This window comes from Cyprinodon tularosa, unplaced genomic scaffold (assembly GCF_016077235.1).
Source record: "Cyprinodon tularosa strain WSP-4 unplaced genomic scaffold, ASM1607723v1 ctg90, whole genome shotgun sequence".
NCBI lineage: Eukaryota > Metazoa > Chordata > Actinopteri > Cyprinodontiformes > Cyprinodontidae > Cyprinodon > Cyprinodon tularosa.
Window position 1 is genome coordinate 2,931,227 of NW_024039674.1, and position 22,089 is coordinate 2,953,315.

The window sequence follows — 22,089 nt, forward strand, 5'->3', positions numbered from 1 at the left end:
ATACAGAGCTGCCTCCTAGCTAGCAACCGGCTGCTGGGTTGTTAGTTAGCATGCTAGCGTTAATGATTCAATTGTGATTTTCAGATAACCTTACTTGAATATATTCGCTTTAAGTGTTGTGAATTTTTACAGAGACGTTTATAGACTGAAACAACAGTAAGCTAGACTGTATGTTTGCTCCGTCGCCGGTTTCGGGACTCATTTAATTCACCTGTTGGTTTCCTCTTGTTATCGTTGCCAGGGGGGGATGATGGATTTCCTCACCCTGTTTGGGATTTACGTGGCGGTGGTGCTAACCTGTATATTCCTAGTGTGCAAATACTCAGGCCAACAAAACAACCCCTTTAGGGCACTGCTGAGTTATGTTACACAGGTAAGTCATGTTCACTTTGTCAGTCCCTCAAACCAACACTTGGTGGCGCTGTTGGACCACATGTGCTGCATTCAGGTACATCTGTTTTCTATAGGTAGTGGCCCCTTTCACTCCTCAGTGGCTTCAGAGGTTTTCACACTGGATTTTCCACAAACTGTTTCATCAAAGGTTTGTTTTTGAATTATGATCAGTTTTGTTTATCATCTTGTTTTCGCCCTGGTTCATTTGCATTCTGTTCATTTCAGGAGCAACATTTTCATATATCTGCATATCTTACTAGAAGGCTCTGTGTATGCAGAGTTCACCTATGAGGTGTTTGGCTTCTGCCGGGAGATGGACACCAGTTTGACAAGTTTGTTGGTGCCTTACCTTCTACTGGTCATCAAGACCTTCTTCTTCTACCTCTGCATCAAAACAGATCCAGGTTCACATCTGTCTCATTGCCAAGTTATGAAAATAAACCTTGAACATTTAAATCTGTTTTAGAAAAATAATGAATGATTTAATTTTGCTTCTGGAAGGAGAAATGTAGTTTAATGTATTTTTTTTATCGATTGATGCTGTGTTGCAGTCTTAACACTCTCCTCTCCATCCATCAGGCACGGTGACAAAGAGAAAAGTCTCCAGCTTGATTCACATCTATCCATATGACAGGAGATTGTTTCACCCTGGTGTCTCCTGTGAAACATGCCAACTTGTCAAACCAGCCCGTTCCAAACATTGCAGTGAGTCCAGCCTTCTTTATGTAGTAACTTACAAAAATATATGTAATAGTGCATTGACACTGGTGCATTAGCTGTAGCAAATCCATGGATTAAGGTAGAATCCCTATACAGAAGGAGTCTATCCCTACTAGATAGAGCTGAGGTCTTGTCAAACAGCAGCACCGCATGGAGAGAGAGGAGCGGTGATCGCTGAAGTTGAAATGAGCTGAACGGTTCTATGAAATCGCGACACGGCAGCCAATCGGACTGGATGTAGGTTAAGCTTCTTTCAGTTTAAATTGAATACAGAGAAAATAAGGTTAAAGGAGGTAGAAATAAGGAATGCTGTCAAGAGGTCTTTGGGTGGCTTTAAAAAAAGGCCGTTTTAATTTAGTCCTAGTAGCCCTGCTCATCCTCCCTTACCTCCAGCACAGAGCCCGGTCTGTCTCTGCACACTCCCCAACATCGGTGCTTTCTGATCGGGTGGATTTCTGTCAAATCCAATTGAATCAGAGCTGCGACTAGAAGAACCTAAATGGACTTTTTATTTATTTTTTATTTTTTTTATTTTTATTTTTCAGAGCTTTTGGGGCTTTACCAAAAAATGAAAATTCAAAGTTTTATTTATTATTTTTTTTATGAGGAACTTATAGCATTAGTCAGTGATGTTAAGTTTCACCTGTGCTTTTATTGTGAAATGTCAACAGACAGCATATGACATTGGGTTGCCAGGGGTAACGGTATTGGTCCAAAGCAGAGGAAATGGGAGGATGGTGATTAACTAAATATTAAACAATCATTCGAGCCACTAAATAAGGTAAACATGTCCACTGTTATGTTCTATGTGAGCACAGGGATGACATGATGTTGGGCAATAACTTTATGTCAAGAAACGAACACAGTACTAAAGTCTGCTGGGATGGCGATGTCATCGGCCGTAATAAAAAAAAGTATTCCCTCTTAAAAACTAAATCAGCACAAGCGATGGTTTTACTTACACAAATGAAGTAGCACTTTAAAAAAAAAAAGGCTAGATAATTTTGAGTCAATTCTTAGCTTAATGACCTCTGGGTGACATAAAAGATTATCTTTAATATCTGTGAAACAACAGTAGCACATGTGATCTTTATTTATTTAAACAAAGTAAATCACTTGTTTAAGTGGGGTTTGATTTACCAGCTATCTACATAGACAGAACTTTTATCTGTACATTCATTTTAAACATTAATTTCTAGGATTTTATTTTATTTTTTTTACACGTCAATAATCCCTATTTTTTGGGGGAATGAACAGAGATTTAGGAAATTGTTCTAGAACCTAACCCCTGCTTTAAACTCAACCAGAACTTCTTATTTCAGGAGTGTGCAACAGGTGTGTAATGCGCTTTGACCACCACTGCGTCTGGGTGAACAACTGCGTCGGAGCTGGGAACACCCGTTACTTCCTGCTCTATCTGCTCAGTGTGTGCGCCATGGCCCTGGACATCTCCCTTCTAACAGGAGACATGCTGCTTCATGCTGTGCTGCGTTCAGGGCTTCTAAGAGCCAGTTACATTGAAGAGTCTGGCCAGCAGCAGCCGGCTGGGCCCCTGTTTGTTGTACAGGTAAGCACATATTCTATGTTTCACACATACTGCTGCTCTCAATTTTTTACTCATTACTGACCCTTTGATTAAAAAGAATTTCTATGTCTCCCCAGCACCTGTTTTTGACTTTTCCCCGCATTGTCTTCATGCTGGGTTTCGTGATCTTCGTCTTCTTCCTCCTTGCTGGTTACACCTTGTTTCATTCCTTCCTGGCTCTTGTCAACCAAACCTCCAATGAGTGGTACAAAAGTCGGGGCCTGGTTTGTCGGCACTGCCATCCAACGCCGACGGCCGATGACCTTTGTGGCCCCGTCCCAGATCATTCTAAGAGGTACTACTACAGCCGAGGGCTGCTTGGAAACCTGGGAGAGATTTTCTTCCCTCTGCAGGCCACCCAGAAGAAGGGTAACTGAACGACCCTGCCTTTGGTTTGACATTCACAGCTATTACCAACACTACTAGAGCTGAGAGGGAAAACTCTCACTATGTTCTGTATCTTAACTGATTCCTGCAACTTTACCAAGCTGTATTTTTATTAATAACCCGGCAGCTGAAATTTTGTGCCTCTGAGAATCAAATAACCAAAATAAATGTCACTTTTTTATATATGTTGTTGTGCTTTTGCTTTGTTTTTTAAATGGTATTTTACTGATTAATGTCCATAGTTCTAATTTCCCACTACAGCTGGTCATCTTCTACACAGCCTTCATTTAGTCTGTTCCATGTTTGTCCATTTATGTGTGATTTTGTTCATCGACAGAGCAGGTCTAGTCTGGCCAGTCGGATAGATACCAGTCTGATACTAAAAAATTACAAAAATAAATAGAATAACAGATTCTTTAGTTTTAAATTTATAGTAATCCATGTGTGTTTTCTTAAAAGTAGCCATTAAGTTAATTTGTCTTAAAGAACTAATGTTTTCAAAGGGGTACCTGTATCCTGTTCTTATTGCAGAGAGAAATCGACCATCCCAAAAGAAAAGAATATGTTTCTTTTCACAATTTTACAATTCATATCACTTTCTATGTTTTAGATTAAGTCATTTTCAGATCTGATATTAATTTGGACTCGTTTATTTTTCATCACTTTAGTTTAAAATATTGTGATAACTTTGTTCAAGTTAAAAGTAAAACAATTGCCTTTTTTTCCTCTAAGTTTAACTTCATTTTTTTATGGCTCACAAGTTGCCTTGTTTTAACTTTTTTAGCCCATGTAGCAAGATAATCGAGGGGAGTGGTGGCCTAGAGTTTAGGGCATTGCGCTTGGAATCCTGAGGTTCTGAGTTAAAGGCTCACTCCCACAGACTGCTACTGGGTCGCAGTAAGACCCTTAGCCCCACATTGATCCCCAGGCACCGCACAATAGCAGCCCACTACTCCCCAAGGGGATGGTTTAAATGCAGAGGGTGAATTTCGTTGCTCTGTACTTACAGAGCAAAAAATTATAGGATTAAACTTCTTTAGAGGATCCCAAAACCTCTGTAGCAGTAACAGGAGACATGTCTAGTGAGGCCCTTTAATCAGGTGTAACCAAATATCAGCTGTTTGGTTTACATACAAAGGCTGTGTTTGGTGAATTACTAACTTTGGAACTAATTGAAGATTATTATTAGAGTCCAGGAGATGATTCGCAGAGTGATGTATGACGTCAACCTGTTAGAAAAGAGGTTTTAGCAGGAAGAAAATTATATACAGCCATAGGTACAAGGGATGGCGTTTATATAAGCAGAGTGGGGTGTTAGGGCTGGCCCAGTCAAAATCATGACTTTAGAATGGGCTGGTCATCCATTCTAAAGAAGCTTGTGAAAAGATACCCTCAAACTGCTACTTATTTTCAATAGAGGTTCTATAAAGTACTGCTTTTAAGAATAAAATGTATTCTCCACCTTTCAGATTTTTACTTGAAGAAAACTGCAAACCATCAAATTCTTTATACTTCACAAACAAAATAGTTTGCATCACTCTGAGGTGTGAAAACTTTTCCAAGCCTATGGAACAATAAACAATTCTGACCAAATCAGCTAAATACAGAACAAGACTTTTACCTATTACTATTAATAATAACATCTGAAACAATATGATTATTGGAGCTTAATTGATAAAGTAATCCTCAACTAATTTGGTAATCAAATCAAATTGTTACAGTGACGATACACTCTAAAACAATTTAGAGCTGCAATTAAGACAGTTACAAAAGTGTAAACATTTCCCATTTAATAATAAAACTGTATTATATGTAATACATGTATACATTTTTTTTAACATGTTTTTGCCATTTACAATCCATATACATTTCTTTTTCTACGTTGCAAAAGTTTGTTTATTTAGAAAACCTCATTTACTGAAAGCATTTATTTTTAGATTAAAAAAAAAATCGATCACTGAAGGAATCGATAGCTCTGAGTGACCCTAGGCTCACACCGACTCCGGTCTTACCGGTGCGGTGGGTGCGGCGCCGCAGTGATTCCAAGTCATTAAAAAGACGTAAACCTCTCTCACCGGCTGCTGAGCTGTCCGGCTGCGGTTACCGAGACACTCCGGCGCTGCAGAAAATTCCGCAAGAAAGCTATCCTTGCGGCGTGCCGGAGAACCTCCGCAACAAGCTCTCGCAAATATCCTTATTTGGGCCATGTTATCGCGTGAAGTTACGTGAACTCAAGTGAACTTCTGTTAAATCTCCGGACCTGTTGCCGGAGCCGCAGAGCCGCACCGCACCGTAGTCAAAAGGGCGGTGTGAGAGGGGGTGTGCGGGAGTTGCGGTCTCCATCGGCTCGGTAACCGCACCGGAGCCAGTGTGAGCAAGGGGTGACAGTTCTTCCGCAAGTAGGCGGGCCCTATTAAATTGGGTTACTGTCCCTTTAAGCCGGTGCGGAAGTGTATCCGCTGGAGACGACAAAAGGTCAGTCCGGTGAATTTCCACAGTAAATATAACTAAACGTGACGTGGGTCGCGTATGGTGACACACCGTCTACCTCACGTCAGTTTGGTACGTTTTAATCGGGGAATGCTATATTAACCGCCGGGGTTGTCGGTCTTAACACCTCCAGAGCTGCCTAATGTCCGGCTCTAAGTGCACGCGGCTGGCTGGGCCGCTCGTGAAGCAGCTGCTGGAGTCCGTGGACACCGTCCTCTTCGACTGTGATGGGGTTATCTGGCGGGGGGACCAAGCCATCCCCGGGGCCTCTCAGGTCATAAACCTGCTGAAGGAGCGCGGTAAAAAGGTCTTCTTCGTCACTAACAACAGCACCAAGACCAGAAAGATGTACGCGGAGAAGATGTCCGCCATGGGCTTCAACGTGACAGAGAACGAGGTGTTCGGGACCGCCTACTGCTGCGCCGCGTACCTGAAGACCATCTGTAAGCTTGAGGGGAAGGTCTACCTGGTGGGGAGCCCGGCCATGAGGCAAGAGCTGGAAGCCGTGGGCATCCAGCAGACCGGCGTGGGACCCGATCACGTGTCCGGGAAGCCGATCGACTGGGCCAACGTGCCTCTGGACCCTGAAGTGAAGGCGGTGGTGGTCGGTTTCGACGAACACTTCAGCTACACGAAGCTGAACCGAGCCCTACAGTACCTGCTCCAGAAGGACTGCCTGTTTGTAGGAACCAACAGGGACACCAGGCTGCCTCTGGAGGGGGGGAAGGCTGTCCCAGGTAGAGCTAAACTCACCTATCTTCTGTCACTGTATAAAGAAAACTGGACTTTTTTAATTAATCACTACCAATCAATAACAAATCTGTTTACGATCTGGATCCAGGTCCACATATGTGGACATTAAAGGCCATAAAATAAATTTTATTGCATACTATTACTGCTCAGGAGTAGAGACATGATAAACTAAATATCAGACATTACCCCTGTATAAATGACCAATATGAGAGGCAAATAAGTCATGGTTGTTCCTGCAGGATCAGTGAATTACATGCACCCAAATGATGCATGAGGAGATATGCTGCATATTATCTAGGAAAGAAAATATATCAGCTATCATCCAGCTGGCTTGTAGATTATTAGAAATCTGCAGAGATGGCAAAAGTACTCACTTTCCGTACTTGAGTAAAAATACAGATACTTGTGTTAAAAAATACTCTGGTAAAAGTGGAAGTACTGATTAAACTTCTTTACTCAAGTAAAAGTAACAAAGTACAGGCTTGTAAATTTACTTAAAGTATAAAAGTAAAAGTAGAAACCACTTTTTTCATGCTGTTGCCTACATTTTAAATGGATGTCTGCCAATAGGACTACATCTCCGTTGTGTTCATTTTCAATCATCTCGTCGTCCATACTACTATGCTAACGCCACCGCCACCAAGCTGCAATGATTTGCCGCGAATGAATACCGCCGAATCTGTCGATTCATCTTGTAGTGGTGCGTCAAATGCAACGTAGATTCCCATCCAATTAGATTGAATTTGGTATTGATGACGTGAAAAATAATAACGGTAACTCCATTGAAATGATTCAAAACTAAAGTAACGAGACAATTTTTTAAAATGTAAGGAGTAGAAAGTACAGATATTTGTGTAAAAATGTAAAAAGGAGTAGAAGTAAAAAGTTGCCAAAAAAATAAGTAGTAAAGTAAAGTAAAAATATCAGAAAAATCTACTTGAGTAAAGTAACGAAGTATTTGTACTTCGTTACTTCCCATCTCTGGAAATCTGTCAAACATCCATCACTGTGCTTCCCTACAGAGGAGCATCAGTGTTATAGCCAGCTGAATCCATCCAAGCAGTCATGGGAAACATTATGGACATTTTATGCAGCTGCACACCTGAGGGAAAACATAAGAACATAACACAAAAGCTAATTTATGTACAGTAAAAATCAGCCTAAATTCTTTGCTCTGAAGCCTAAAAAGTTTGTTGGAAAAGGTTAATAAATAAGTAGAACCTTGTTCAGCTATTGCAGCATGTCCAGCATCAGCTCATATATATATATATATATATATATATATATAAAACTGCTCATAACCTCTGATTTTAGTATTGAATATTAATGAATCAGTGCAATGAAATCATGGTTATGCACAGATATCCAAATAAATAAAGCAAATAAATACAGATTACAAAATGAATGTGGACTGATCAACTCTTACTACATGAATTCTTATCCTTCTGAATGAGTCAGCAGTTTTTCTGTTGTTTTGTTTTCTCCATACAGTAAAGTTACCCCAGTAGGACAAAAGTATGGGGGCAGATAACTTCCAATAAAAATGTACAGGTGCTGGTCATAAAATTAGAATATCATGAAAAAGTAGATTGATTTCAGTAATTCCATTTAAAAAGTGAAACTTGTATATTATATTCATACATTACATACAAACTCATATATTTCAGATGTTTATTTTGTTTAATTTTGATGATTACAAATGACAACAAATGAAAATCTCAAATTCATCATATCAGAAAATTAGAATATTGTGAAAAGGTTCAAAATTGATGGCCCCTGGTGCCACACTCTAATCAGCTAATTAACTCAAACCACCTGCAAAAGCCTTTAAATGGTCTTTCAGTCTAGTTCTATAGGCTACACAATCATGGGGAAGACTGCTGACTTGACAGTTGTCCAAAAGACGACCATCGACACCTTGCACAAGGAGGGCAAGACACAAAAGGTCATCGCTAAAGAGGCTGGCTGTTCACAGAGCTCAGTGTCCAAGCATATTAATAGAGAGGCGAAGGGAAGGAAAAGATGTGGTCGAAAAAAGTGTACAAGCAAGAGAGATAACCGCACCCTGGAGAGGATTGTGAAACAAAACCCATTCAAAAATGTGGGGGAGATTCACAAAGAGTGGACTGCAGCTGGAGTGAGTGCTTCAAGAACCACCACACACAGACGTATGAAAGACATGGGTTTCTGCTGTCGCATTCCTTGTGTCAAGCCACTCTTGAACCACAGACAGCGTCAGAAGCGTCTTGCCTGGGCTAAAGAGAAACAGGACTGGACTGCTGGTGAGTGGTCCAAAGTCATGTTCTCTGATGAAAGTAAATTTTGCATTTCCTTTGGAAATCAAGGTCCCAGAGTCTGGAGGAAAAGAAGAGAGGCACTTCATCCACGTTGCTTGAAGTCCAGTGTAAAGTTTCCACAGTCAGTGATGGTTTGGGGTGCCATGTCATCTGCTGGTGTTGGTCCATTGTGTTTTCTGAGGTCCAGGGTCAACGCAGCCACATACCAGGAAGTTTTAGAGCACTTCATGCTTCCTGCAGCTGACCAACTTTTTGGAGATGCAGATTTCATTTTCCAACAGGACTTGGCACCTGCACACAGTGCCAAAGCTACCAGTACCTGGTTGAAGGACCATGGTATCCCTGTTCTTAATTGGCCAGCAAACTCTCCTGACCTTAACCCCATAGAAAATCTATGGGGTATTGTGAAGAAGAAGATGCAATACACCAGACCCAACAATTCAGAAGAGCTAAAAGCCACTATTAGAGCAACCTGGGCTATCATAACACCTGAGCAGTGCCACAGACTGATCGACTCCATGCCACGCCGCATTGCTGCAGTAATACAGGCCAAAGGAGGCCCAACTAAATACTGAGTGCTGTACATGCTCATACTTTTCATGTTCATACTTTTCAGTTGGCCAACATTTCTATAAATCCTTTGTTTTTATTGGTCTTCAGTAATATTCTAATTTTCTGATATGATGAATTTGAGATTTTCATTTGTTGTCATTTGTAATCATCAAAATTAAACAAAATAAACATCTGAAATATATGAGTTTGTATGTAATGTATGAATATAATATACAAGTTTCACTTTTTAAATGGAATTACTGAAATCAATCTACTTTTTCATGATATTCTAATTTTATGACCAGCACCTGTATGTGTCTGAATTTGTAGATTAAATAGGATTTCTATTTGTTTTATTGTCGCCAACTAACAGATACATGACTTCAGATCTTCCTCTGATTCAAATGTTAATGTTAGTTTGAAAGTTGCAGCTTTGCGGCGATACAAAGAATAAATTCACAAATGCGTGAAAACGAATCACGTGAACGAGTACATGTGATTTGTACTTGTAAATGTTTACTGGTACTAGCAGGGCTCTTAAATGTAATGAGAAGCTATGCTAAAAATCAGGCAGATACGCTTTTTTTTTTTTTTTTAATGAATGTAATGTTCTTTTGACTAACATCTGGGCTTCCTTCTCAGCGCATTTCAGCCCAGATTCTGGTGAAGCTGAAACAATTAAAAATACAACGGAATCAAGCTGATAACCTGACTGTTAACATAACGGCTGCAGAAAAACTGTTTTTAAATCTGATACTCATCAATCTGTGATACGTACACGTACATTTGCATTTGGTAGTTATAGATATGTTATTCTTACTCATAGAATTCTGATAAGCTCTCACAAAATTGTGTTTTGCACTAGAGCTGAAACAATCAGATTTATTGTGATTAATCGATTTTTGAAATAATCGTCAGCTAATATGTTGATCGATTAATCGTTATCTGGAGCATAGAGACTATAAAACAGGGGTGCTCAAGTCCAGTCCTCATGAGCTACTATCCTGCAACTTTTTGATGCACACCATTTTTAACACGTTTTTATTCAAAGGAGTGGCTTGTTTCCATGCCTCTGCTTCTGCTGGGCTAAATGAAGGGGTTAAGCCTTTTGATTCAGGTGTGTTTGAGAAGAGATGCATCTAAAAGTTACAGGATGGTAGCTCTAGAGGACTGGACTTGGGCAGCCCTGCTCTAAAACATGCCTTTACTGATAGAGCGACCCACTTAGAGCAGCAATTATACCTAAAATAGTTAAAAATCTATAAATATTTTGCATTTAAGATTAAAAAAATAATAATAAAAAATTTTCGTCTGTCAATATGCTCTACCCAGAACTCCTCAGGTGGAAAAGTTTTAGTTTCATCTGGTTTGATTTTGTTAAAAAGATCATACAGTTTTAGATGTTTTGATGTCCTAACACTGGATGTGCTGAAGGTGTGTAGAGGAAGCGCCACATGAATCGATCTGAGACCAAATTGGAGAGCTGAGGCTGATCATGAGAGGCTGATCATTCCCAAAGATGTCCTCTCTGGTTCACCAGGGGACAGATTAGCTCTGATGACACGGTTATCTGCTTCTTTATACAGGAAGTGACGTCTGCCCTCCCTCTCTACCTCTTCAGGTACAGGCTGCCTGCTGCAGGCTGTGGAGACGGCCGCCCAGCGTCAGGCCCAGACGGTGGGCAAACCCAACCACTTCATGTTCGACTGCTTGGCCGCTCAGTTCGGCGTGGAGCGGGAGCGATGCCTGATGGTTGGGGACCGCCTTGATACCGACATCATGCTGGGCTCCAACTGTGGCCTGAAGACCCTGCTGACCCTGACGGGGGTCAGCACCGTGGCCGAGGCCCAGAAGCATCAGGAGAGCGGCTGTGCGGAGAGGCAGGGGATGGTGCCAGATTATTATGTGGAGAGCATTGCAGACCTCCTTCCAGCTCTGCAGGGATGAGACTGAGGGATCATCTGTCTGGGTCCAGCCTCTATAAAAGAGAATCTTGTATTTAGTCTGATTAAATCATGTCCAAAAAGATATTTTTTGTGGCAAAAGAAATCCAGATCTTATTTAATATATGTGACTAATCCGTTCTTTTTAGGAGAGCGATTGTACGGTATGCAGTATTGTTTGAGTGTTAACAGCCTGATGCATATTTAAGGAAGCACTTGTTCTGCCTCTATTGTCAGTGGTGTAATCATCTCTTAAGCAACTCCATGTTAAACTGCAGCACTTCTTGTCTTTGCTCTGAGATCTTTTTAGAACAAATCGCATGATATTTACTTGGATTTAATGTCTTATGCAAAGGTTGTAAAAATCCATGTTTTGCATCAAATGGTTTGTATTTAAATTAGATTTAAAAAGTGCTTTGATCGAAATCCTCAATAAATTCATCTATTTTCACAAAAACCAGCCGCTTCTTGTCTGTGGTTTCGACTTTAAAGGGTGAAAGTCACCTTGTGCTGTCAGCGGCGGCTGTCCGAGACGCCGGATCGCCTGTCGCCCGGTGACTGAAGCTTTCCTCGCTGCGCCTGCCTCACTTCTTTGTCCATTGTCTGCGCAGAGCAGAGCAGCCGCTTTCCGGTGTTTTAAAGTATGAGCTCTGGAAGGATGGATCGGATTAAAGAGGCACAGCATGCAGTGCCAGGCGGAGGGTGAAAAGGATAATGCCCACAACAAAAAAATGAGTTTTTTTTTTTGGGGGGGGGGGGTCAGGTGTGAGTTGGGAGGGAAGTGCTGGGACCAGAGGAAGGAGGGGGAGGTGAGCAGGTGGACTGAGCCTCAGTCAGAGCTGGTCATGACTCTGAATTCATGCTGATAGAGACGAGAAGGAAGCCGACAGAGTGAGGAGCCATCAAGGGTTACAGGATGGTGAAGTGCTGGAAGCATTCAGAAGGACGGTGCTCGGTAAGAACCTGCTCCACACCCACAAGCAGAACTATTCAAGATCCGTACATTTTTACTAGAATAGGGACCAAAACCTAAATCTCCCTTCAACTTTTTTCATATTGTTGTGATGTGTGTATTTCTATCTTTTCCAGTAGTAACGCCTCTATCTCCGGTCTTCTGGGGTTCTTCTCTAGCAGCTTTGATCATCAACAACTTGAAAACTTTTCCCATTTCTCAACATAGATTAGCTCAAGTTGAGATGGACTGGAAGGAAAAATTATTTGAACCTGTTTTCAGGTCTAAATGCAGATTCTTAGTTAGGTTTAAGTGCAGACTTTAACTAGGCCGTTCTGACCCCTGGAAGGTAAACATCCATCCCAATCTCAAATTTTCTCTTTTTCATTTCTTGGTTTAGCCTTATCCTATCTCCGACTGCTCTCCTATGTCCCACAGCATGATGCTACCACCACCGTGTTTAAAGCTTTAGTGATGAATTCCCACCTGAACTGTGTTTCTTCTCCTCCCTGTCAGACTAGATGGTCATTCATATCTTGGTTGGTCTGCAGTTGTTTTCATTCCGTTTGAATAATGTCTATCCAGCTTCACAGGGACATGTTCCTTTTTATTTAATTAAGGGTATACTTTTTGTTAAAGTGCGTTGCAGTTTCTTATGCATGAAAACATCTTGTCAGGGTGGAGGTTTGGATTCGTCTCACTTCCCACACAAAGCCTTCTGGATTAGTCTCTCAGCACTCCTGCTCCTGGTCACTGTGGCTCTCGGACTGGCCGGCCACCTTGCGCTGACGGGGCCCCACTCCAAGGTATTGTACTCGGACCTCGTCCGCTGCAAACCCGCTCAGGTGTTCCTCTAAATCTGCCCGTTTCTACCGCACCAGTCTCTGCAGAGCGTGAGAATCACCTCACCAGATCAACTCAACCAGTCGGCTGTTGTGGACCTGCAGAACCGCCTGGTGACGTTTTCCGTCACCTCATCAGGAAACCGGACGTCCACGGTGCTATTTGATGTGAAACACGTACGTGAGAAACATTCAGAATAATAAAACTTCTGATGAGGACGATGAGAGACGTTTCTGCTGCTGTTGTTGCAGGGTTTGATTTGCTACAAACCTTTGGACCAGAACACCTGCTTCCTCCAAACAATGGAGCGGTCGGACTACGACCATGTGGGCGCCTTTCTCAATCAATCACAACACAAGGTAGCAGAACATCTCTGGCGGTAAAAGGTGTTAAAGTTACAGTCTTCAACCCTAAACCTGAAAAGGTGCATGAGCAGAGGAGCAAACCGGGCCTTAAGGTGCCTTTATTCTCCCTCTGTGGCCTCCGTGACTGAATTCCTCAGCACATCTGATCCTTCCAGCCCCCTCGGCGTGCTCGGGATCTTTTTACAGGAGGCTACAGCAGCAAACTTGACCAGGGCACAATGGTCACTCTGTGTGACGCCTCTCTTTGGATTCAAAGACTCTGAATGTTTCTGCTGTTGGTCCCAGAGCTTGATCTCTGATGCCGATTTAAACTCCCACTCTGTCCTGAAATCAGTCTGTTTGTGAATATGATTCATGCTCATTTATCTGATCTTTAAACCACATTTTGAGGACCTGAGAACGGTTAATTAGAGACCAGGTTCCTTATCGTCTCGGTGCTCCATTTCCTTCCATCAAAAGCTGCGTATTGGTTATTGTTATTTAATCTGTCTGAGATAGCAGCTCTGTTTTGTGCTGCTTATTTTTCACTTTCTACCGTTGAGGAGAAGGGAGCTGTAACAGGAGCTGATGTTTTCTATTGGAGCTGATTAGAGCAGTAATGGCTGTCATTACACACAGTCTTTGTGACAAATAGATTTAGTGCAGCTGGAGTTTCTGTGGGGTTTTTATTCGCCACAGCAGTTGATGGTTGTAGATGTTTGAAACGGTGATCCTCTCCTTGGCAGAGAAACGTTCAGCTGTCTGGGAATGAGACGCAGAGGAGGACGGAGTTCCTGGGAGTGCTGTCCGCCAGTCAGGTGAACGAGTCGGCGTTAGAGGAGCCTCTTGGGACTCTGTGTCGGGACAGATCTGTCCACTGGACACGGAGGACAGACGGTGAGAGCTTTTTGTACATAATTATGAAAATAATTCGGGTAGGGGCAACTATTTGATTCTAGAATAACACTTTTTCCTTCCACACAATTTTCCATTAACACACTTGTACAGGTGTTGACTGCCGGGCTACTAAATCAGAGGTTCCCAAACATTTCAAGCTGTGACTCACAAAATAACAATGCAGCAGATTAAAGATACATTTAAATGTTTTTTTTTTATATCTTTATATATATTATCATCCTAAAAAAAATCTAAAGTGAAGCAATTATATTCATTTTTAAATAAATGTTTTGCAATGTTCAAGTTAAAATTCTATAAAATGTTTGAATTATGTATTAGTTAAATAAATATTTGCAGCCCTTATTTAATTTATCATGCATTTTATTATATATTTTTGCCCATCATATACCTCAGTGATGACATCTGGTGAGCCCCAGTTTGGAAACCACTGTACTGAAACAAGCTGGGACAAATAAACTTTAACATTAGCACCGACCAGCAGCTTTCCTCTATGAGGGTCAGTCTGTAGGGAGGCTTTTCAACAAGCTTTCAGAGGAGAAATCGGAGCTGAAACACAAGTCCAAACCACGACATACTCTGACCTTTCAGCTGGATGAGAGGACGCTTTCATCCCTGTTTGCTCAACTAGCAGAAGCCATCATGTTGGAGGTACTTTCTAACCTCATGAAGGCGAAACGTCATCTGATTTTAAGGAAAATGGAGATAAAGCACCATCATATGAGGTGTGTTCGGTTTCAGAGGCTGCATCCTCCAAGGACCCGGTCTACCTGGTGCAGAGGTCTGGTCGGGTTCCAAGCTCATTATGTGTCCTACAAATGCATCCTTCTTTTTGCCCGATTTGAAGGACGGTTCCGATGTATCCTCTCTATCCTTGGGTATCCCAGGATTCATTGCGAGACCAAGCAAGCCGGCTACTCCGTGATCAGAGGAAAGGTTACTTGGAGCCGGACAGTGGTGAATATTGGAAGTAAAGTTTATTCTAATACAAGTATGTGAATAGTTCCGTCTGAAATGAATGAAAATAGTTGTTATCTAAAGGTTTTTATCTGTTACTGTGTAAATGTAAATGGGCTTGGCTCTAATTTAAGGACAGATTCTAATATATCAGCAGTGTGGGGACTATAAATCTGATAGGATTTTTATTTTTTTATTATTTTGCCAAATTTGCTTAACTATTTGTTGTTGTTTAATATAAGAGATTTTGCAGATATATTTTTATTCATACATTGTTTAGATTTACTTATATCTTTCTACCCCTTTTATAGAATAGAATAGAAAATCTCTGTATTGTTCCACAATGGGGAAATTTACAGCAGCATAAAGATTACTGAAAAAAATTGTCACATAAATGTGTACACATTTGTGTTCACTATACAATAAAAAATAAATAATAAAATAAAAAAAAAAATAAAAAAAAGAAACTGTTTGGAAACTGAAGACCTGTTTAAATTCACAGCCAAAGCTCTTCCGGTCTCCTTATTTTCACGGACTTCGAAGGATCCAGTCCAGGTAGACAGCATCCTTTGAAGACATAGCCCATAAATTCAAACAGAGCCAATAACCATTTAAAACAACTATTTTCATAATTTCAGACAGAATCTTTCACATACTGTATTATATTAAACTGCACTTCCAATATTCACCACTGTTCGGCATCATTTACGTTCTTGCTTGGTCTCGCAATGAATCCTGGGATACCCAGGGCTAGGTAGGATAAACCGAACCTGTCCTTTAAAGGAGAAGGCTGCATTTGTCGCCCACATAACGAGGAACCTTCCAATCCGAACAGGCTTCGCTGCCGTGCTATGACCGGCCCCTGAATTCAAACTCAGCAATGGATTGAGTATGCTTTCCAAAGCCTGCGATAAAACAGTCCAGTTTATGTTTTTAACCCTGTGGTGTGTGTGTGTGTTATCCAGGTCCAGGCAAACAGAGATTGGTTTACTTCTGCATCGACATCTGCTTCCCCAGCAACATCTGTGTGTCTGTGTGCTTCTACTACCTGCCAGAGTGACCTCAGAGGTCCCTCATTCACCAGCATGGTGGGGTGGGGGGGCAGGGGTCCTCCATCATCATAAACTAGTGAAGCTGCCAACTAATGAATTCCATCCTTTCAGAGACAGAAAACATGGGAGGCAGTCCTGGTTGTCTTTAAACTCTCATCACCCCATTTCATGTCTACTACGCCCTCTGCTGGCACAATCTGAAAACTCAAGACAAAAAGCCTCTTTTCTTTTTAATCACGACTGGAACGTAAATATTTACAATCATTGTTGTAGAAATGTTTTACTTGGCTAATAAAACACGCACTGCTGGTATTTGTTTGAGATTTTTTTTAATAACAAATAAGAGTCTTATAGAGGATTAAAATAATTTTACAGCATTTATAACTGAATGAGCAGTACAGAGTTATTAGATCTTAGCTGCACATAAAGAGCAGGAAATTAATTCCAATGTTCAACATTTTATTACCTTAGAGACAGACTTTAATTTACTATCTTGGGCTTAACTGTAAAATAAAATGATAAATAGTTTCAAATTTTTTACAAAAGCATCTAAAGGTTGTGTGTATTCAGCCCCTTTTAATCTAATGCTCCTCGGTAAAATGCTTCCTGCGCAGCTGACTGACTTGGCTGAGCTTGGAACGTTTGCACCTCGTCCTGCTGCAGGCGGAAACACCGTTTCCTTCATGGAAACCTTCAAATCATCCTCTTCCTCCTCAGCCCAGCACGCTGTCGTTGAAGGCCAGACACACCACGGCTTTCTGGTGGCCGCTGTACTCCCTCTTGATCTCGCCGGTCTCCACGCACCACAGCCGGGCCAGGTTGTCTGAAGACGCTGTGGGGAAAATCATCAAACAAACCCTCATTAAGGAACTTTCTATCTTAGGTTTTTATACACTCAAGATACTTTTTACATTTGAAACCTTTACAGACCCACAAACAGTCCTAATATTTGGAGAACGCTGCAGAGGAACCAACATGCCTTTAGAAGTCGTTTACAGGCTTCTAAATGCTCATTTTATAACCAAACAGAACTTTTTAGCTGCAGTGACAGGATGCATGTTTGCAAACATCAGGATGGAGATTTTAAAGCCAAGAACATTTCAGCTGCTGTAAAGCACGGCAGTGGCAGCATGCTGTGTGGATGCCACAGTGTTTAGCCCCACGATGGGTGGAATCACGGAGGAGTATGTATAATTTAAACATCATGTGGAATACAGAAAATCAACCAAATATTCAAACTTCTACACCTGATTACTGTGGTTATCTTGCACTACCATAAAAAAGATTAATTTAAATAAAGCACTTAAAATTCAGCATGAAAACAAAAATTAGGAATGGGGGATCTGTTCAGATTGTTAAGATTTATAATTAATTTGTTTCTATCGGATCTGAGCTCAAATTGGATCGCAGGTATTAGCTTAATCACATGGCTGTGTAGTCATGCAACAAATATTAACATTTAACAGGGAATCAGTTAAGTAATGGTAGTTGATAGCAGCTGTGATGACAGCTTACTGAGGAAAGGATATGTAGGAAGGGTATTTTCCAGATGAAAACAGTAAGAGATTAAACCCAGAATGAAAGAGGCTCATCTACAGACCGGTAACTATGTACTGGGAGTCTCCTGAGAAAGCACAATCCCACATCCAGCCCCTCGACGTCTCTCCTGGATTGTTGCTCTTGATGCTCAGCTCAGTCATGAGGGAGAAATTGGACGTCCTCCAGATCTTACAGGTCTGGTCTGCGGAGCAGGTAGCCAGCAGTCTGTAAGACAGAAGCTGATAACTCAGAGAAAAGAATTAGACAGCATGTAGATGTAAACACACAGGACGCGGACTCACGTGGAGTCAGGGCTGAATTTGCAGCGCAGCGAGTAACGCTTGTGTGCTGGGATTTTAGTCTTGGGAATAAGCTGGGTCACTTCATCTCCCATGCCTCCAGCGAGGTTCCAAACGTAACAGTTACCCTGTTGAGGAGAGGCAGGAGAAACATGAGTCTACGCTCTGTGACTCCAGCACCCTCTTACGGCCTGCGTGGGCCTACTGACCGAGCTGTTGACTGCAGCCATGTAACTGGCGTCCGGGTCAATGTGAACGGAGTTAACCGAAACCTCTGGTTCTGGAATCAGCTGCTCGTTGTGATCTGTTTTCAGATCCCAGACATGAATGACGCCACTTTGGTCTCCAACAATCAACTCAGCCTAAACAAACAAAAAAACCCACGGAACTATTAAAGCAAACAGAGATTTGCAACCAAGTGAAGAAACTCTACGTGACCTTTAACAATAACAGGACTGTCCGCCTATCTGGGAGTAAACTGTTGCACATCATGGCCTGAATGGCTCACCTGGTTGGGATGCAGACACACACAGTTGATCGGAGCGTTCACCTGAAAGATCCTTTGACACTGAAGATTTCTTGACCTAAACACAAACCAGAAGTTCAGCTTTTAAAAAAAAAAAAATTCTCAAACAGCTGAAAGTAAACTATCAGTACCTCAGGTCCCAAATGCGAGCCATGCAGTCCTCCCCTCCTGTGTACATCCACCGTCCGTCCTCATGAAAACCCACAGACGTTATGTTCTTGCTGACTCCGTCATAGTTGATCACTGGGTTCGGGTTGTTAGAGTTCAGGTCGTACATGCGGATATGCTGATAGCCTTTAAAACAAGGAGGTAAAAATATGAAGAGGGATTTTTATCCACGGAGATTTTGAGTGGAGCTAAATCCAAGCGGATTAACGGGGCTTGAACGGTCTAGTCAAAGTCCAGACCAAACTTTTTCATTCATAAGAGGTGGATAAGTAACCTAACTAAATTAAGATCTCTGTTGGATAATGTCTCCCTGCCCAATGCATGAAGCTGTTGCAGAATTGGACAGACTGCTGCACCCTAAATGCACCAGGGAGCATTATCACAGATCGTTCCTCCCAGCAGCTGTAAGACTTTATAACCACCACTGTTCCCAACAACCATAATAAGTTGTTACATTCATGCTGATTTTGGAGTTTCTGTCTTAGTCAGTTAAATAACATGCTGCTGTCATTTTGCACATCTCTGATGTTGCTGCTATTTTCATGGTCAACTCTGTTTACGGTGCTTCATTAAGGTTCATCTTAAACTGTAGAGCCACAACACATCACTGTGACCTGTACTCTCAGGTGGGATGGCCTTCCCTCTCTACGTGTCATTAGTACACTTTTATTTACAAGGCTCTTCTTGGATTACTGCCCTCTTCCATTTCTACCTTACTTACAAAAAAAAGCATGGCTTCTTATGCCCTGAGATCCAACAATCAGCTGTTGCTCACTGTTCCCTTTGCCCGCACAGAACTAGGAAAGAAAGCAGCTCCTTGTGCGTGGAAATTTTTATAAAGAAACTGGAAGTTGGCTTAGTTTTTATCTATAAATGCTTTTAAGTTGAAAGTGAAAGAATTTGAAGCAGCCTCAATGATCTGTAATTGTTTTACTTGATATGGTTTTTTTTATGTACCTGTCACTTAATTTAATATATCGCTGTTTCTTATGCAAGTTTGCTGCCTCTTGGCCAAGACTCCCTTGAAAAAGAGGTTTTTAATCTCAACGGGATTTTCCCCCCCTGGTTAAATAAATAAAATAAAAAAATCCATTTCTGTAAAAATGTCCATAGCTTATTGGATATTTATTCTCCAGGTGCAGATTTTTATATTGTCAAAACACTTTACAGTGCAGTATTTTATTGTTTATCTTTTAATTCTTCACTATTATGTTATTCTTATACATTTTTTTCTAAGATCCACATTTGCATGACATTTTTTTCTATAATCTTTCTGCTGCTGTAAACACCAGAATTTCCCCATTGTGGGACAATAAAGGGATTTTTTCTTTTCTATTCTATTCTGTTCTATAAAGGTGAGGTTGAACTCACCTGCAGCAGCAATCATACTTCGGTCTGGTGTGACTTCGAGAGAATTCACCTGCTGGATCGAAATGTTAAGGAATCCACCATCATCATCACATCATGGTTCTGTTTATTTTTTAACCAGAGCCCTAAAGGCATCTCTGCTGCACTGATCCAAGCAGGGTTCATAGGACAGGATACAGAGTCCTGGTGCTGGACGGTCCTGGTGCAGATCCCGCTGTGAGCCTGCCAGAACCGGACTGTGTGGTCGTATCCAGCCGTTGCCAGAATGACCGGGTCGCTGCCCACCGTCCCCTGGTTCACATTCATGTTTCTGCAGCTGGTTTGTAGAAAGACGTGAAAAACTGTGGAGATGAAAAGCAGAAACTGTATAAGACTTTTAGCATGACCGGCTAGCTGCACCGGTTACAATCTAGACGTTCTGATCTAGATTATATCAGATAAAACACACGTAAAAAAACATTTCGAATGAATGTAGAATTTGTTGACATTACCTACAGGTCTCTTTCCGTAAGAGGTCCGCCAGAAACGTGCAGCTTCAACTTTTAGTTCCGCCTGGAACACTACTGCCCCCTGCTGGTGTATCTACACATAACTACAGCTCCACATAAAAAATAAATAAAACTAAAAAAATAAAAACTTATCTGGCTTTTACATTTTTTACAAACAATAAACAAAATAGACAGTATCTATTGACAAATGGAAGGAATTAATAAAAAAAAAGCCAGCTAGTGCTAATATTCTCTATATAGAGACCTGAAAAATATGTCTAAAACTTTTAAGACTTTGAAGGAGCCCTGGAGTAACAGACAATAACTGAATGTTTTTAAATAGATTTTATTAAAGCCATATTTTAATACCACACCAACTGAATAAATACATTAAATATATAAATTAAATAAATATATAGAATTTGCTGAATTATCTCAGAACCAAACGAGCAGCAGAACATATGACAGAAACATTTGCTGATTAAAGTTCCTGAAGCAGCTTGGTCATATGCTGCTTCACCTCTCCTGGATCCGCCAGCGTACACGCCAGGATCATCCCCCTGAGTCCACTCTTCATCCTTGGAGACGGGAGGATCTACCACACATTATTTGATTTTATAAATGCATAATTAATCTTCATAGAAACAAATAGAGGCAAGCAAAGCCTTCAGTACCTTTATGTATATTTTGCACCGCCCCAATAGAAATTTCCACTTCAGTGACGTTCGTTGATCATCGGTCAAAGTAATGAACTCATCAGTCTGCAGCATGTCAGAGTATTGTTAGTTCAAAGTGGAACATGAAGATAATGGTATCTAGGAAGAGGGACTGACCGTGCAGCCGAGGGTCTGCTCTGCCACCAGTCCTCTGAGGCTGCAGGCCTGCAGAGTGCCGGTGTGGTCTGTGAAGTCCACCAATAAGTCGAAGCCGGTGGTGGTGGAGAGAGGCTGCTCCCTCCCAGGACAGAGCTGGTTGGTGCAGCTCTTCATGTCCTCCGTCACCAAAAACTTACATTTAGAACTAAAAAAAGGGGAATCAGATCAAAGCAGTGAGCGGAGCTCAGAGTCACTGAAATCATGACGCAGCTGGAAGGTCTGTTCCAGCTCTGTGTTTATTTACCAGCGGGTCTTGATGACCTTTGAGACGGACGAGTCGAGGTCGAACTTGGAGATGAAGCTGTAGGTGATGCCATAGAGAGGCTCTGACTGCTCTTTGGCCCTCTCCTTCAGCTGGTTCACAGTGTACACATCAGTGATGGACTCCACTGCACAGGCACACAGCTGCAGTTATTTAAAGACATTCCTCTGTGCTTTATAAAAAAAAGTATTCACACCAAAAAAGGATTGATCACATTTTGTCTCATCAAATAGGAAGGAGTGTAATTCTTTACAAAACCCACCGGTCGGATCTTCTGATGCCTCCTCTTGGTCTAAAACTCCAGACTCTGATAGTTTTTTAGCATAGCTGAACAAAAAACTGGCCTCTCTTGTGTCTGAGGAAAAATTGTAATAATAAAGT

General features: G+C 41.5%; 5 protein-coding genes across 6 annotated transcripts in view; 3 read left to right on the forward strand and 2 right to left on the reverse strand.

Moving 5' to 3' along the window:
- Nucleotides 1–216: 216 nt before the first annotated feature.
- Nucleotides 217–3,270, forward strand: zdhhc4 (zinc finger DHHC-type palmitoyltransferase 4). The gene is made up of 6 exons (XM_038274141.1): nt 217–373; nt 468–541; nt 619–797; nt 973–1,098; nt 2,436–2,680; nt 2,776–3,270. The coding sequence occupies exons 1-6, from the start codon at nt 248–250 to the stop codon at nt 3,073–3,075; spliced, it is 1,050 nt and encodes a 349-aa protein (XP_038130069.1). The 5' UTR covers nt 217–247; the 3' UTR covers nt 3,076–3,270.
- Nucleotides 3,271–5,515: 2,245 nt separating this feature from the next.
- On the forward strand, nt 5,516–11,580 carry LOC119776023 (phosphoglycolate phosphatase). Its single transcript, XM_038274226.1, has 2 exons — nt 5,516–6,312; nt 10,799–11,580. The coding sequence occupies exons 1-2, from the start codon at nt 5,718–5,720 to the stop codon at nt 11,122–11,124; spliced, it is 921 nt and encodes a 306-aa protein (XP_038130154.1). The 5' UTR covers nt 5,516–5,717; the 3' UTR covers nt 11,125–11,580.
- A 339-nt stretch (nt 11,581–11,919) lies between these two features.
- bricd5 (BRICHOS domain containing 5) lies at nt 11,920–16,495 on the forward strand. Its single transcript, XM_038274045.1, has 6 exons — nt 11,920–12,075; nt 12,750–12,878; nt 12,954–13,091; nt 13,167–13,274; nt 14,006–14,156; nt 16,097–16,495. The coding sequence occupies exons 1-6, from the start codon at nt 12,037–12,039 to the stop codon at nt 16,189–16,191; spliced, it is 660 nt and encodes a 219-aa protein (XP_038129973.1). The 5' UTR covers nt 11,920–12,036; the 3' UTR covers nt 16,192–16,495.
- Nucleotides 16,496–20,656, reverse strand: mlst8 (MTOR associated protein, LST8 homolog (S. cerevisiae)). Of its 2 annotated transcripts, none has more exons than XM_038274043.1 (9): nt 20,575–20,656; nt 20,261–20,424; nt 20,087–20,138; nt 18,679–18,841; nt 18,530–18,605; nt 18,231–18,383; nt 18,025–18,149; nt 17,784–17,947; nt 16,496–17,015 (listed from the first exon to the last, which is right to left on the reverse strand). In XM_038274043.1, the coding sequence occupies exons 2-9, from the start codon at nt 20,387–20,389 to the stop codon at nt 16,897–16,899; spliced, it is 981 nt and encodes a 326-aa protein (XP_038129971.1). In that variant the 5' UTR covers nt 20,390–20,424; nt 20,575–20,656; the 3' UTR covers nt 16,496–16,896. The 2 variants fall into 2 exon arrangements, with proteins under 2 accessions (XP_038129971.1, XP_038129972.1); XM_038274044.1 differs by having other exon boundaries at nt 20,579–20,602.
- Nucleotides 20,657–20,937: 281 nt separating this feature from the next.
- meiob (meiosis specific with OB-fold) overlaps nt 20,938–22,089 on the reverse strand; it is a 28,212-nt gene continuing 27,060 nt past the window's right edge. The window contains exons 10-14 of the mRNA XM_038274199.1: nt 21,971–22,063; nt 21,691–21,835; nt 21,405–21,591; nt 21,246–21,332; nt 20,938–21,166 (exon numbers count right to left, since the gene is read on the reverse strand). Of these exons, the coding sequence (XP_038130127.1) occupies nt 21,053–21,166; nt 21,246–21,332; nt 21,405–21,591; nt 21,691–21,835; nt 21,971–22,063 (626 nt within the window). The 3' untranslated portion in view covers nt 20,938–21,052. The remainder of the gene's footprint in view (nt 21,167–21,245; nt 21,333–21,404; nt 21,592–21,690; nt 21,836–21,970; nt 22,064–22,089) is intronic.